The sequence below is a fragment of the Pongo pygmaeus genome, chromosome 10 (genome assembly GCF_028885625.2).
Source record: "Pongo pygmaeus isolate AG05252 chromosome 10, NHGRI_mPonPyg2-v2.0_pri, whole genome shotgun sequence".
Taxonomy (NCBI): domain Eukaryota; kingdom Metazoa; phylum Chordata; class Mammalia; order Primates; family Hominidae; genus Pongo; species Pongo pygmaeus.
This window is the reverse complement of record NC_072383.2, coordinates 40,924,836-40,938,178: the sequence shown is the minus strand read 5'-3', so window position 1 is coordinate 40,938,178 and position 13,343 is coordinate 40,924,836. Positions and strand designations below refer to the sequence as shown.

Sequence of the window (13,343 nt, the reverse complement as noted above, 5' to 3'; positions counted from 1 at the left end):
TTTATGTTATTTATTTTTAGAAATTAGCTTTCAGGCTTAAAGAATTTCACTTTAGACACAAACGTGAAAAGGATGCTTTAAAAACCTTTTCCTTCTGCCTGTGAAATATCTTAATAGTGAGTTATCTATAATTCACCAAGCTGGAGTAGGTAGGTAATGGTGCAGAGCTGATACTGAGAAAGCATCTGCTGTACATTAATAAGATGTGAAATATTGACTCATAATTAACTTATGTAACTGGCAATCTGAATCTATAATGAACAGCCTATCTCAGGAATTGCATTTGGAACCATAAAGCCAAATGTAAGGGGAACAACTGCTCAATGAGTACAAGGTTTCCTTTTGGGGTGAACAGGTTTTGGAACTAGATAGAGGTGATGATTGTACGTCATCGTGAATATACTAAATGCCATTGAACTGTTCGTTTAATGATGGTTAATTTTATGTTATATCAGTTTCACCTCAATACAAAATGCAAAATATTTATTAAAATCAAACATAAATAGTTTGATTTATTAGCCTTTTACATTTAGTTGAAATTCTTTTCCTTGTGCTAAAAATATTGCTTCAGTAAATTTACATAGATATATGCTACCATATTGGAGATAAATAATTTAATAGGTATCTCTTAGATTCCAAATGTAGACAAATATATCTTTCTGGGACTGGATCACAGGTTATTCTCAACTTTAAAAATTAGAAATGTTGGCCACGCGTGGTGGCTCATGCCTGTAATCCCAGCACTTTGGGAGGCCGAGGCGGGTGGATCATCTGAGGTCAGGAGTTCAAGACCAGCCTGACCAACATAGCAAAACCCCGTCTCTACTAAAAATACAAAAATTAGCCGGGTGTGGTGGCGCATGCCTGTAATCCCAGCTACTCGGGAGGTTGAGGCAGGAGAATTGCTTGAATCTGGAGGGCAGAGGTTGCAGTGAGCTGAAATTGTGTCACTGCACTCCAGCCTGGGCAACAAGAGCAAAACTCTGTCTCAAAAAAAAAAAAAAAAAAGAAATGTTCACCAATAAAGTATCAATATAATTTGTGAGAAAATTATAAACAAATATCAAAGTCTAAATTGAAGTGAGTAAAATAGACATGTGATGTCAATAGAAGGAATTTTTAAAACATTTATGTTTATGATGTTTGGTAACTAAAAGTAGTGAAAAGTGTAGACTTTTTTTCTAAGCCAGTAAGGTTTTGTTTATTTCCCTTAAATTTAACATAACCAATAATCCCTTAAATAGACCTAGCCACATTTGATAAAGTGCAGATTCTTAAATAGAGGAATGTCTATGTCATAGACTAAATATAGAACTTTATTTGTTCCTCACTGAATTCAGCGTAATACATAAAGACAGTTATACTAGTCCACATATACACAGAAACACCAAATTTATTTTACAATAATCCCTTCAATATTGCTTTTTCAGAGGGGTATTGTATTTATATTAGGAAGTTACCCATAGATAATTGTGTGCTTTCAGTGAGGTTTCCTGGAATGCCAAACAAATGTTTTCTGAAAAGGTTATTATTCCATTGAAAAGTATAACTTAAGCAAGCAAAAAAGTATTTGATTAATATGGGGGTTTTCTTAGTGTAAAATTTTAGGTATTACACATCCTCTTGAAAATTAAAAATAAATAGCACAGTACTTTACAATTCACACACTTACAAACATTTTTCAAACTTGATCCTGATTAAAAGACTGAAATAGAAATTTTTATTATTTCTATTATGCAGTTTAGGAAACTGAGCACGAGGTTTGTCCAAGATTACATAGACATTAATCGCAACAACTTAAACTTAAATCCATTGTTTTGATCCCACACTGATTTCTTTTTACTACGCATGATTGTGGGTGACATGTAATTTTATATTTAAAAAGTAACGTTACTAATGCCTACTATATAATTGTCTTATCTATTTGTATATTTATAGTATATAAATAAATATACACACATATACATATTCTATAGGTATATATTAATGTCTGTCACTGGGGAAAAAGAGAGAACAAGAAGGGGACATGAACAGAGAAGGAAATAGGAGTATTATTCTGAAAAGTAGATACCCACGTATGTGTTAACAGGGATAGAGGGCTTTTCTATAGAAGATCTAGACGTTTGTATAGAGAATAGCATAGTCATTGCATGGCTTTCTAGAATGTTGACCCTAGAGTTTTTTTTTTTTTTTTTGGAGACGGAGTCTCCCTCAGTCTCCCAGGCTGGAGTGCAGTGGCGCGATCTCAGCTCACTGCAAGCTCCGCCTCCCGGGTTCACGCCATTCTCCTGCCTCAGCCTCCGGAGTAGCTGGGACTACAGGCGCCCGCCATTACGCCCGGCTAATTTTTTTGTATTTTTAGTAGAGACGGGGTTTCACTGTGTTAGCCAGGATGATCTCGATCTCCTGACCTCGTGATCCGCCCGTCTCGGCCTCCCGACCCTAGAGTTTTAAAGCTTTGTACCTTTTTTCTAAGATAAGCATAAATGGAATGATGCAGCAGTCTGGCTGCTCCTTCTTTCCCTACCGTTGATGACCAGGATGAGTGAACTAATCTGTCTGCTGGGGTCATGACTTCTTTCTGCTTTCCCACTGCTGGTTCTGAAGCATACATACCTCATGGAAGAAGATGACCATCTGAGATAGAAAAGTATAGAGTGAATTTATTTTAATATCTTTGGCGGATGTGCTGAAGTTACCCAACTTATTGATAAAATCCCACATTACAGTAAAATAAAGTTTATTTCCTCAACATTAATTTACGTTTGCATTCTTTAATTTCAAAAAAGGATTTGAACTTTAAAAGTTAAACAAGGCCAGGCGCGGTTGCTCACGCCTGTAATCCTAGCACTTGAGAGGCCGAAGCGGGCAGATTGCCTGAGGTCAGGAGTTCGAGACCAGCCTGGCCAACATGGCAAAACCCCGTCTCTACTAAAAATACAAAAATTAGCCGGGCGTGGTGGCGCATGCCTGTAATCTCAGCTACTCGGGAGGCTGAGGCAGGAGAATTGCTTGAACCCAAGAGGCGAGGCGAAGGTTGCAGTGAGCCAACATCGTGCCACTGTTCTCCAGCCTGGGAGATAGAGCAAGACTCCGTCTTAAAAAAAAAAAAAAAAAAAAGTTAAACAAGTATTTTCTGTATTGTTGATTGGTATTACTATTTCATGAGTTATGCTTTATTCTTTTACAGCATTATCTGACGCTGAAGGGAATTTTCTTTTCAATGGAAATTTTCTTCTAAGTACATCAAAAAAAGAAATCAATGTGCAAGGAACAAGAACTGTTATTGAATACAGTGGATCAAATAACGCAGTTGAAAGAATTAATAGTACTAATCGACAAGAGAAAGAACTTATTTTGCAGGTAAATTCTCAGTCATCAGTAATAACACTTAGATTTAATTATATTAGTAAACTACTGGTTAAGTGCTTAACATTATCAAATATGAAATGATGTCTTAAGAATATATTTTTATGAATTAATTGTATGTTCTTTTATATTCTTATTGAGGTGTTGTGTGTGGGTAATTTATACAACCCTGATGTACATTATTCCTTCAATATCCCTTTGGAAGAGAGGAGTGACATGTTCACATGGGACCCCTATGGACCATGGGAAGGCTGTACCAAAATGTGTCAAGGTACGCTGGCATTCAATAAGGGACAAAAGATTGACTGTGCCTTCTGGCATCATTTTGGGTACTTTTGAGTCTTGGCTGCCTATGGAATCCTCCCCACTGTCCATACACATATCCCACAGACATACAAAGGTTTTCAATCTTTTTTTCCTTTCTACTTTTTTCACTAATTCTTTCTGTTTCTTATACTTAACAGCACTATTTAATGCTACTCTTTTCACCCTTCTCTATCTATTACTGTTCTTTTACTTTCCCATTCTCATTCTCTTTTTCACAGCCACAGAAAGTTTCTCTAACTTATATATATCCTGCTTCCTGGTGAAATATCTGCCTTTTCTTCCACTCATCTCCACACAGTCTTTCTCAACAACCTGGCTTCCTCTTTTATTGTTGAGATATCAAACATTCTTTCATCTTTTATTTTCCTTCCCTGACCATGAGAAAGTATAATTGTATAGATGGCATGAAAAACGGAAAGAAATAGAGTGGGAAAAGGAGCAGAGTGGGAACAGCAGGGCAATTTATAGTAGGGAAAAAAGTGGAAAGACTAGAGTCTGCAGTCTGTAATTATGAATATTTAATTGTGTAATATTATGTTCAATGCAGTAAATATTTATTGAGGGAATATGCTCAGATTATTAATGAGATCCCAATTCTGAATTCATGTTTTATTTTAGTGCTTGAAACAGATGCATGAATATATATGTTAATTTATTAATAAAATGGTAAATACAGTACTATAGATACCCACAGTGTGGACCTCAGAAAAGATGGAGGGAGCAGTTTTTGAGGAGACTGAAGCTGAAGATAGAGAATTTTGTATAGAATGGAAGAAAAGTTTTCATGAAGAATAGAGAAATGTCTTGGGAATTAGGGCAGGAGTGGGTCAGGGCAAAGGAAGGTCAGAACCATGTGGAGATGAGTTTATCATAGAAAGTGGGCAGCCAGAGGCAGTGACCAAAGATGGTGAGAATGTGAAGAACAGTCTACCATCTGACCTGACGAGGTGCCAAAGGAACTGTGGTGCCCTATTCAGGAAAAGACACAGTCTTGGTCCTGTGGCATCTGGACAGTGCTTCCCAGAATGATTTCATGGGAACAAATGTTCCTGTTTTAGCAGTGTCTCAGTGGAGGGATACAAGGAAATGACGCAAGATAGTCAGGGATAAATGCTAGAGGTAGAAAACACAGAGCTTTGGTTAATATAGAAGAAGGAAAAATTTATTTTGACAGAAAGGTCCTGAATATTCTTTTAGAAGATAATTGGAATTTGGGGAGCTGGGATCAGCATTCCAACTTGAGTGGGTAAGCTCATCTGTGACCATGGATATAAGGAGCTAGAAGGAGAAATTTCAGAAACAGGAGAATGAAGGAACATTTTAAAATGCAGTGAACACACTGAGAATAACAAGATTCAAAATGGAAGTTTGGACAAACATGGTGAGAGACGATTTGGGAGTCCAAAGCAGGAGAGTTCTCTTAAACAATCACATGCAAGGGAAAAGCAACTATTATTTCTTTTACCATATAGTGAACTCTGATTATATTCCCTTTTTTTGTGTAATTTTTTTTAGTTTCTCTAAAGTTAAAAGTTAAATTCCCTCTGTTTTGTTTGTTTCTGTGTACTGAAAGTTATCAGTCCTCAAACTTTTTGTCAGAACTCTACATTTTGTCTTAATATTGTCAAGCATATTATAGAATTTATCAATTTGATTTTTCTTTCACTTTTTCTTTACCTTTGGCTACTGTGGCCCTCTTTTCTCTAATTTGTTCATGTTGCTTTTTAGGCTTGTTTAATGACTTTCATTTTGAGATTTCCCTTCATTATTGTCCTGGGAATTCTCTTCAGTATTCTGTGTTAGATTCCCTGTTTTCTAAATCCTATCAGTCCCTCTTTTTGATTTACTTCTTTCATTGGGTGGAACATATCCCTCAGTATTTTCTTGAGAAGAAAAGTATATTTTTGAGACCTTTCATATCTGAAAATGACATAACTATATTCTCACGCTCGATCAGTAGTTTAGCTGGTATAAATAGAGAATGTTTTTCTTTAGAATTTTGAAGGTCTTGTTTTCTGGCTTGTTTTCCAATTTCCTGTGCTTGTACATGACATGTTGTATTCTGGAAGTTTTGTGGATCCTCTCTTTAATTCTAGTGGTATGAAATTTCAGGACAATATGCCTTGATTTGATTGTTTTTTCATCTATTTTTCTGGGTAATTAAGATGCCATTCCAATTTGGAAACATAAATCTTTGTCTTGAGAAATTTTATCATGTTCTTAGATGACTTCCTCACATTAACTTTTCTCTTTTATCTTTGGGAAACTAGTATTATTTGGATGTTCACATTCCTAAACTGATATTTCTTTTATAATTTATTCTCTCAATTTCATTGTTTTCTTAATGTTTCTTCTCATAACATTTTGCTTTTGTTTTATGAATATAATACCTTCTATCGTATCTCTGAGTGTATTAATCATAGTTTTTAAGTTTTCTTCTGCTCCCTCACTTATATGTGTTTCATCCTAGGTCTATTTTGTTTTTGTTTATTTTACATTTTTGTGTGTGTTAGAGGCTTTCCTAGAATGTCTACTGATCTTGTGCTGTTTGTTCATATTTTAAAATCAGACTAAAAGTCTGATTGAAAGTCCTCTGTGGGTCAGACAAGTTAACTAGAAGTTTCATTATAGAGTAATTTGGTCATTAAGTAGCCCTCTCATATGTCATTGGAGAGAAGTCTCAAATGTTATTGTCAGTTGATCTTTTTTCTTGAGTTAAACGGTCCTGCAAGAGAGGAATTCTCTCGTCTTCTGATTGTCATGAGGGTGCTATGGGATAACAGAAGCTGGCATGGTGCCAGCAGGAGATTGAGTGCTGAATGGGCTGGGATCACATGATTCAGTGTGGGGAACTTTATTTAGCCACCTTGTTTCAATAGAGCGTGTTCCCAGCTTTTCTCAGCTGTGTCTTATGCCCCAAGTTCACTTCTTCTAGAGCTATACTGTGCAATATGGTAGTCGCTAGCCATGTGTGGCTATCTATTGAAATGTGCTGCAAGTGTTAAATGCATACTAAATCTGGAAGACTTAGAATGAAAAAAGAATGTAAAATATATTATTAATAATTTTATATTGATATGTTCAAATGATCATATTTTAAATATTTTGGGCTAAACATAAAGGTTATTAAAATTAATTTTTTTAACGTGACTACTGGAAAATATAAAGTTCCAGATGTGGTTCACATTCTGTTTTCATTGGATAGTGCTATTCTCAACTAGGAAGCTAGTGGTCTAACCATTCTTTTTAAATACTTTTCAATTAACTCTTTATTATTTCAGGCCTACCCCTCACACATTCGCCCCGTCAGAGGAACCTGGTGTTTTCCATTCCTGGGCCTTTCTTGGGTTCTATGTCATGAATGATTTGTTGCTTATTTACTTTCCCACTTTGCAGGCTTAGGTTCCATCTTCCTTGGCTCTGTTAAATAGTTATTTCCATCTACTTTTCATATTCAAAATTTCATTTTCTTGCTGATTTTTTTCTTTTCCTTTTTTTGTTCTTTTAGGTTTATGCCTTTTCAGAATTTCTCATAGTTATTTCAAAAGATATTTAGGAAGGAGCAGAGATAACATATATGATCATGTTTAGTTAACTAGAAGCACAAAGTTGAACTTTGATAAAACAGAAATTTGTTCATGTCACTGACTGCTTTAACTCTTTACTGTCTCCTCATTGCAGAAAGCATAAAGTTCAAATGACTGGTCACTTATGACCACTTCTCTTAGTTTGCTTTTGCTGTAGTTATCCTGCATGCAAACCACCAAATCTTAATGGCTTGGAACAATAAAGTTTTATTTATTGCTTATGTCATGTTTTGGCTGCTAATTGGCTATGGGCCTACTCCAACTTGGTATCTGTATCCATGTTTGTTTGTTTGTTTTTTATAGACTTTATATTTTTATTTTATTTTTATTTTTTATTTTTATTTTTTAGAAATGGAGTCTCACTCTGTCACCTAGGCTGGAGCGCAGTGGTGCAATCTCGGCTCACTGCAAGCTCTACCTCCTGGGTTCACCTGCCATTCTCCTGTCTCAGCCTCCCGAGTAGCTGGGACTACAGGCACCCACCACTATGCCTGGCTAATTTCTGTATTTTTAATAGAGACGGGGTTTCACCTTGTTAGTCAGGATGGTCTTGATCTCCTGACCTCGTGATCCTCCCACCTCAGCCTCCCAAAGTGCTGGGATTACAGGTGTGAGCCATCATGCCCGGCCTAGACTTTATTTTTTTAGAGAAGTTTTAGGTTTACTGAAAAATTGAGTGGAAAGTACAGAAAGTTTGCATATTCATCTTTCTTCCCTCTGCCATTCTCCTCCACACTCCTCTATTATTAACATCTTGCATTAATGTGGCACATTTGTGCAATTGACGAGCCAATTTTGATGCATTATTATTAACTAAAGTCCATAGTTTACATTAGAGTTTACTATTTGTGTTGTAAATTCCATGGTTTGACAAATGTATAGTGACATGTATTCACCAATATAATATCATACATAGTAGTTTCACTGCCCTAAAAATCTCTTGTGCTTCATGTATTTATTCTTCCTTCTTTCCCCCACAACCGGTGACAGACACTGATCTTTTTATTGCCTGTCTATGCCTTTTTTTTTCATGATTCCAGGCTGAAAGATCAGCTCTATCTGGGAAATGATGTTCTGGAGGCAGAGGGAAAAAGGAAAGAGAGCTGGGTGGGACTGGAATAGGTCACATTCCTTTTCAGTCTGTTGATATAAAGCCTGATGCCAATCCACAGGAAGGAGTTCTTCCCCTGCAGGAAGTTACTATAACATTGTAGCAATAGAGATGTGCAATCCTCTTACGGGAAAAGGGGAGGTAGCTGAGGTAGCTGATGGATGACAGTAATATAGTGTACTGTATAGCAACAGTGCTGTCCTTAGCTACTCAATTATTCACCAACAACCACTCTATCCCACTATAGTGAATTTCGTTTTACTCCAATGCCTGTCCCATCTTCTGTACATCTCTTCATTAAGCAAACTTTCAGTCATTCAGGATTCAGCTTACTTATTATAAAAGTCATTCCTCACTAGATTAATATACTAGTGTATCCTATATGTTGCATTGGAAATTTTTACTTGCTTAGCTGACTCCTTTAAGCTATTAGCAGAATTACATAATTATGGAACATCTAACTGTGAATTTTTCTTTCATTTTTTATTTTCATTTGACTTTGGCCAAGGTCTTCAGCGAAGAAAAATAACTTGCATACATAAGAGTGATCACAGTGTTGTGTCTGATAAAAAATGTGACCACTTGCCACTTCCATCATTTGTTACTCAAAGTTGCAATACAGACTGTGAAATAAGGTAAAAGAGAAATAATATGTAATATAACCAGATTAATAAGTGAGCTAAGATTAAAATGTCTAACACAGTGACTGACACAGCGTGGACATATAATTATTACTCATCATTTGCCATGCCATGAAAAAATTTCAGGCTCACTATTTTATGGTAAAACTCAGTACATAATTGATTTGAATTTTCATTCATAGTATTTTCTGAATACCAGTATATAGGCCTCAACATTTTGTGTAGAAAAAGATTGCAATTTTGTCTGTAAAATAAATGCAAGTAAACTGTTATCTGAAAATGGATGATTTAGAGATCTGAAATAATAAATTTTTTAGCATGATTCTTTATTTTCCACGAATTAATGAACCAGTAAACTTCTGAAGTTTGGAGAAATCAAACTGATTGATTTCCTTGATATTCTATCAGTATTTTGTCCATTAAACTTTAGGGAAATTGATCCTAGATCATGACAGCAAGTTTACACTTGTAACTTAAATTTCTAGTTATTTGGTTTTGTGTATGTGTGTGTGTGTGTTTGTGTGTGTGTGTGTGTGTGCGTGATTGGTCTTGTAGTGACATGGTATACAATGAGTCCATCTATCATATTTATACATTTATTTTTAGCATTGTAGCAGGTGCCATTTAACATTCAGGTATGGCCAGAACCTCTTTCACTTGATGAGAATTTCTATATATTTATGATGTTGGTTGAAGACATAGCAGAAGCACAGTAGTAGAACTGCCTATGTAAGTTGCATCCACTACATAGTAGTAAAAGGAAGCACAGTGAAATTCTTGAGATGCTATTAGGGACGGAAATGAATTCCATGAATTCTGTGCTTTGTTATACTGGTGCCTTCACATTGATGAATGCTAGACTACAATTGGGATAATTTGGCTATAACTAACATTTTTACTTGTGGAAAACATGTTTTACCTGGAAACATGTCTAAATATAGATTACAGGAATGAATGAGAAAGTGTGGTGTACTTTATAAAAACTAGTTAACTTTATAAATGCTTTATTTTTATTGATGTAGTCAAATTCCTAGACTTTCCCTGGTCATAAAATCGAAATACTTATAGAGGGATTGCATAGGGAGAAACTATCTGATTGGCAGTCAGATATGTTCAGTTATTATCTTAAATCTGCCACTAAGTAATTGGGTAATCATGATCTAAACCAGTTGTTTTCAAAGGTTTTTGAGGAAGCTTGGGGTTCCTTGGACACACCTCCAAAGCTACCACCAAATGCTGGCATGAGGTCGGTAGTATAATGCTGGCTTCCTGGCTCCAGACTGTTTTGTTTTTTGGTGGTTTGTCCATCAACTCTTAGGATTTTAAAAACTGAATGCATGAGTGTCTCTGAATTTGTTTTTAAATTATGTAATATACCTCCTAAGTATAGTAACATCTTTTTTCAAGGTGGCATGTTATTGGCAAAAGTGAATGTTCATCCCAATGTGGTCAAGGATATAGAACCTTGGACATCCATTGCATGAAGTATTCCATTCATAAAGGACAGACTGTTCAAGTTGATGACCACTACTGTGGTGACCAGCTTAAACCTCCTGCCCGAGAACTATGCCATGGTAACTGTGTCTTCACAAGATGGCATTATTCAGAATGGTCTCAGGTACAATAAAAATGATTGCTTAAAAAAAGTTGCCCCTTTCTTTCTAATTACATACTTATGTTACTCTGAAGTATAATTTTGTTGAAAATCTGATTTTTTTCCATTAGTTACCACTTTTTTTTTTAAATCAGTGTTCCAGGAGTTGTGGAGGAGGGGAAAGGTCTCGAGAATCTTATTGTATGAATAACTTTGGCCATCGTCTTGCTGACAATGAATGCCAAGAACTGTCCCGAGTGACGAGAGAGAATTGCAATGAATTTTCCTGTCCCAGTTGGGCTGCTAGTGAATGGAGCAAGGTACATTGAACACATGAGGCTTGGAACTATTAAAATAGTGTGTTAGTAAAGCTTTGTAATCTAAGACTTTACAAAATTTAAAAGTGCTTAAATTTATTTCATCGTTTTGTAAATAACTATTATCAAAGCTGTTAGAAATTTATAAGACAGGCCAGGCACACAGTGTCTCATGCCTGTAATACCAGCACTCTGAGAAGCTGAGGTGGGTGGATTACTTGAGCTCAGATATTCAAGACCAGCCTGAGCAACATAGTGAAACTTAGCCGGATGTGGTGACACACACCTGTGGTCCCAGCTACTCGGGAGGCTGAGGTGGGAGGATTGCTTGAGTCTGGGAGGTGGAGGTATCAATTAGCAGAGATTGCGGTAAACTGAGATTGGCCACTGCACTCCAGCATGGGTGACAGAGTGAGAATCTGTCTCAAAAAAAAAAAAAATGAAATGTACAAGATAGTTTGTCTTTATACTATTTACAGTATCTGACTAGTAATAACACTAACTGATATTTAATCTATAACCCTTTGCATAAGAAAGTGCCAGGGTCCACAGCAGCCTGGGATGAATACTTATTCTAAGGTTAGTTTTGCACCTTTGTTTCTAGGATAAATGGATGTTTCAGTGTGACTTGGGCAGCAGAAATTAGGGGCAGGCTGATTTTACCCAGTGAATATCTCTGGTGGAGTGAGGGAAAATGCATTTGGGAATGGTTTTTCAACTGTATTTCCATATGCAAATTGATCATTGCATCAGTTTAAGGCATTTGTGTTGACTAATGCTGCAAATAAATAATGATCAGTTGTATTCTTACAGTGCCTTGTTACGTGTGGTAAAGGAACAAAGCAGCGGCAGGTATGGTGTCAGCTGAATGTAGATCACTTGAGTGATGACTTCTGTAATTCAAGTACCAAACCTGAATCTCTGAGTCCATGTGAACTTCATACATGTGCTTCCTGGCAAGTAGGACCATGGGGTCCTGTGAGTATATGATACGGGTTTTTCTAATTTGATCTATCTTTACAGAATAGCACAAAAGTTGTGTTATATTTACTCCTCCCTTAGTGGATGCAATGGAATTTGGCTTGGTTTATTAAAAAACAACAACCCTGAAATGTGAATCTTTATGTGTAACATGTTGACAGTACTGCTAATTTTGCTGTAATAAATATTTCAGCTTTGCTTTTGAATTCCCTTTTGTTAACCAAAATGCTACAGACTTTATGCTTTTATCAGCTTTATTTAGATTATAAATATTTTCATCTCTGTGCCTGCATTGATATCTTTATTGTTTTTAGGATAGGCATTGTTTAGACGTTTTGCTGAACAGGCAGCTAGGAGTCTGCAGGATGAGCAATGATCAGGCTGGATGAGGATGGAGTAGCTTATTATTCTGTAGAGGTTGCCACAGTTGGCAGGAAGCCTTCTCTCATTTTCCCTTTAACTTTATATGCTGTTCCTTCTTTGTCTCTTTAAAATTTACTTAGTATATTAAATGACATGCATACACTAGGTGGTGTTTGAAAAGTATTTAGTTTCCTTAAATCATATTGACTGCTTTCTAAAATATCAGGCCTCTATTTATATTTTTATATGACAGCTTTTTAGAATACATTAATTGTTGTACAGTTTGGTTAACTTCAATATTGGATTGGTATTTACTAAATTTGAATAAATATGCATATTTATTGAATTTGCTCTTTTTAAGTCTTAAATTTGGTATAAAGGACTGATAAAAAGATTATTGAAAGTATATTATTAACAGGGTATTCATTAAGAAAATAGAAGTTTATGTAACTTTTGGAAAACAATGTTTTTTTAATATCTATTTATATTCTTCTTTCAGTGCACAACCACATGTGGACATGGGTATCAGATGCGAGATGTTAAATGTGTCAATGAGCTAGTTAGTGCAGTGTTAGAGGACACAGAATGCCATGAAGCTAGTCGCCCCAGTGACAGACAGGTAAAAAGAATCATGGTTTACAAACAAAAAGATTTATGAGACAGAAAGATTATTGATGTGTTAAAATTATTTCTTTACTTATTTTTTTCCACTTAAATTTGTATGCCTTAAAAACGTGTATGTGAGAGAGAGAGGCAAAAAAATAGAATTTGTTGTTCTTGGTTTTGCCAGCTTTGTAGCTTTATTAATGAATTTTTTTTTTTTACTCTTTATCTGCTAAGGGCTCACTCATTTAACTTGTGAATTTCCATTCTTTGAACTGAAGAAGAAGGTTATATCTATTTTTATAAATATCGTGAACTCCTAAAGTGTATTGTGCTTTTTAAGGTGGAGTTTTGTGTCCGTTCAGAATGTTTTAGCTGAGCAGTATTTTTAAAGGACTGATGCTCTTTTCCTTTTCAGCAATCAAACAGAATGGTCCAAACTTTAGGATT

The 13,343-nt window shown here is 35.7% G+C and overlaps 1 protein-coding gene across 6 annotated transcripts in view; it reads left to right on the top strand.

The window, feature by feature from the left end:
• ADAMTS20 (ADAM metallopeptidase with thrombospondin type 1 motif 20) overlaps nt 1–13,343 on the top strand; it is a 210,862-nt gene that overhangs the window by 110,997 nt on the left and 86,522 nt on the right. For all 6 annotated transcript variants that reach the window (XM_063672647.1, XM_063672643.1, XM_063672644.1 and 3 more), the window contains 7 exons: nt 3,191–3,363; nt 3,511–3,640; nt 8,903–9,029; nt 10,443–10,653; nt 10,785–10,949; nt 11,760–11,924; nt 12,790–12,909. In XM_063672647.1, coding sequence (XP_063528717.1) covers nt 3,191–3,363; nt 3,511–3,640; nt 8,903–9,029; nt 10,443–10,653; nt 10,785–10,949; nt 11,760–11,924; nt 12,790–12,909 — 1,091 coding nt within the window. The remainder of the gene's footprint in view (nt 1–3,190; nt 3,364–3,510; nt 3,641–8,902; nt 9,030–10,442; nt 10,654–10,784; nt 10,950–11,759; nt 11,925–12,789; nt 12,910–13,343) is intronic.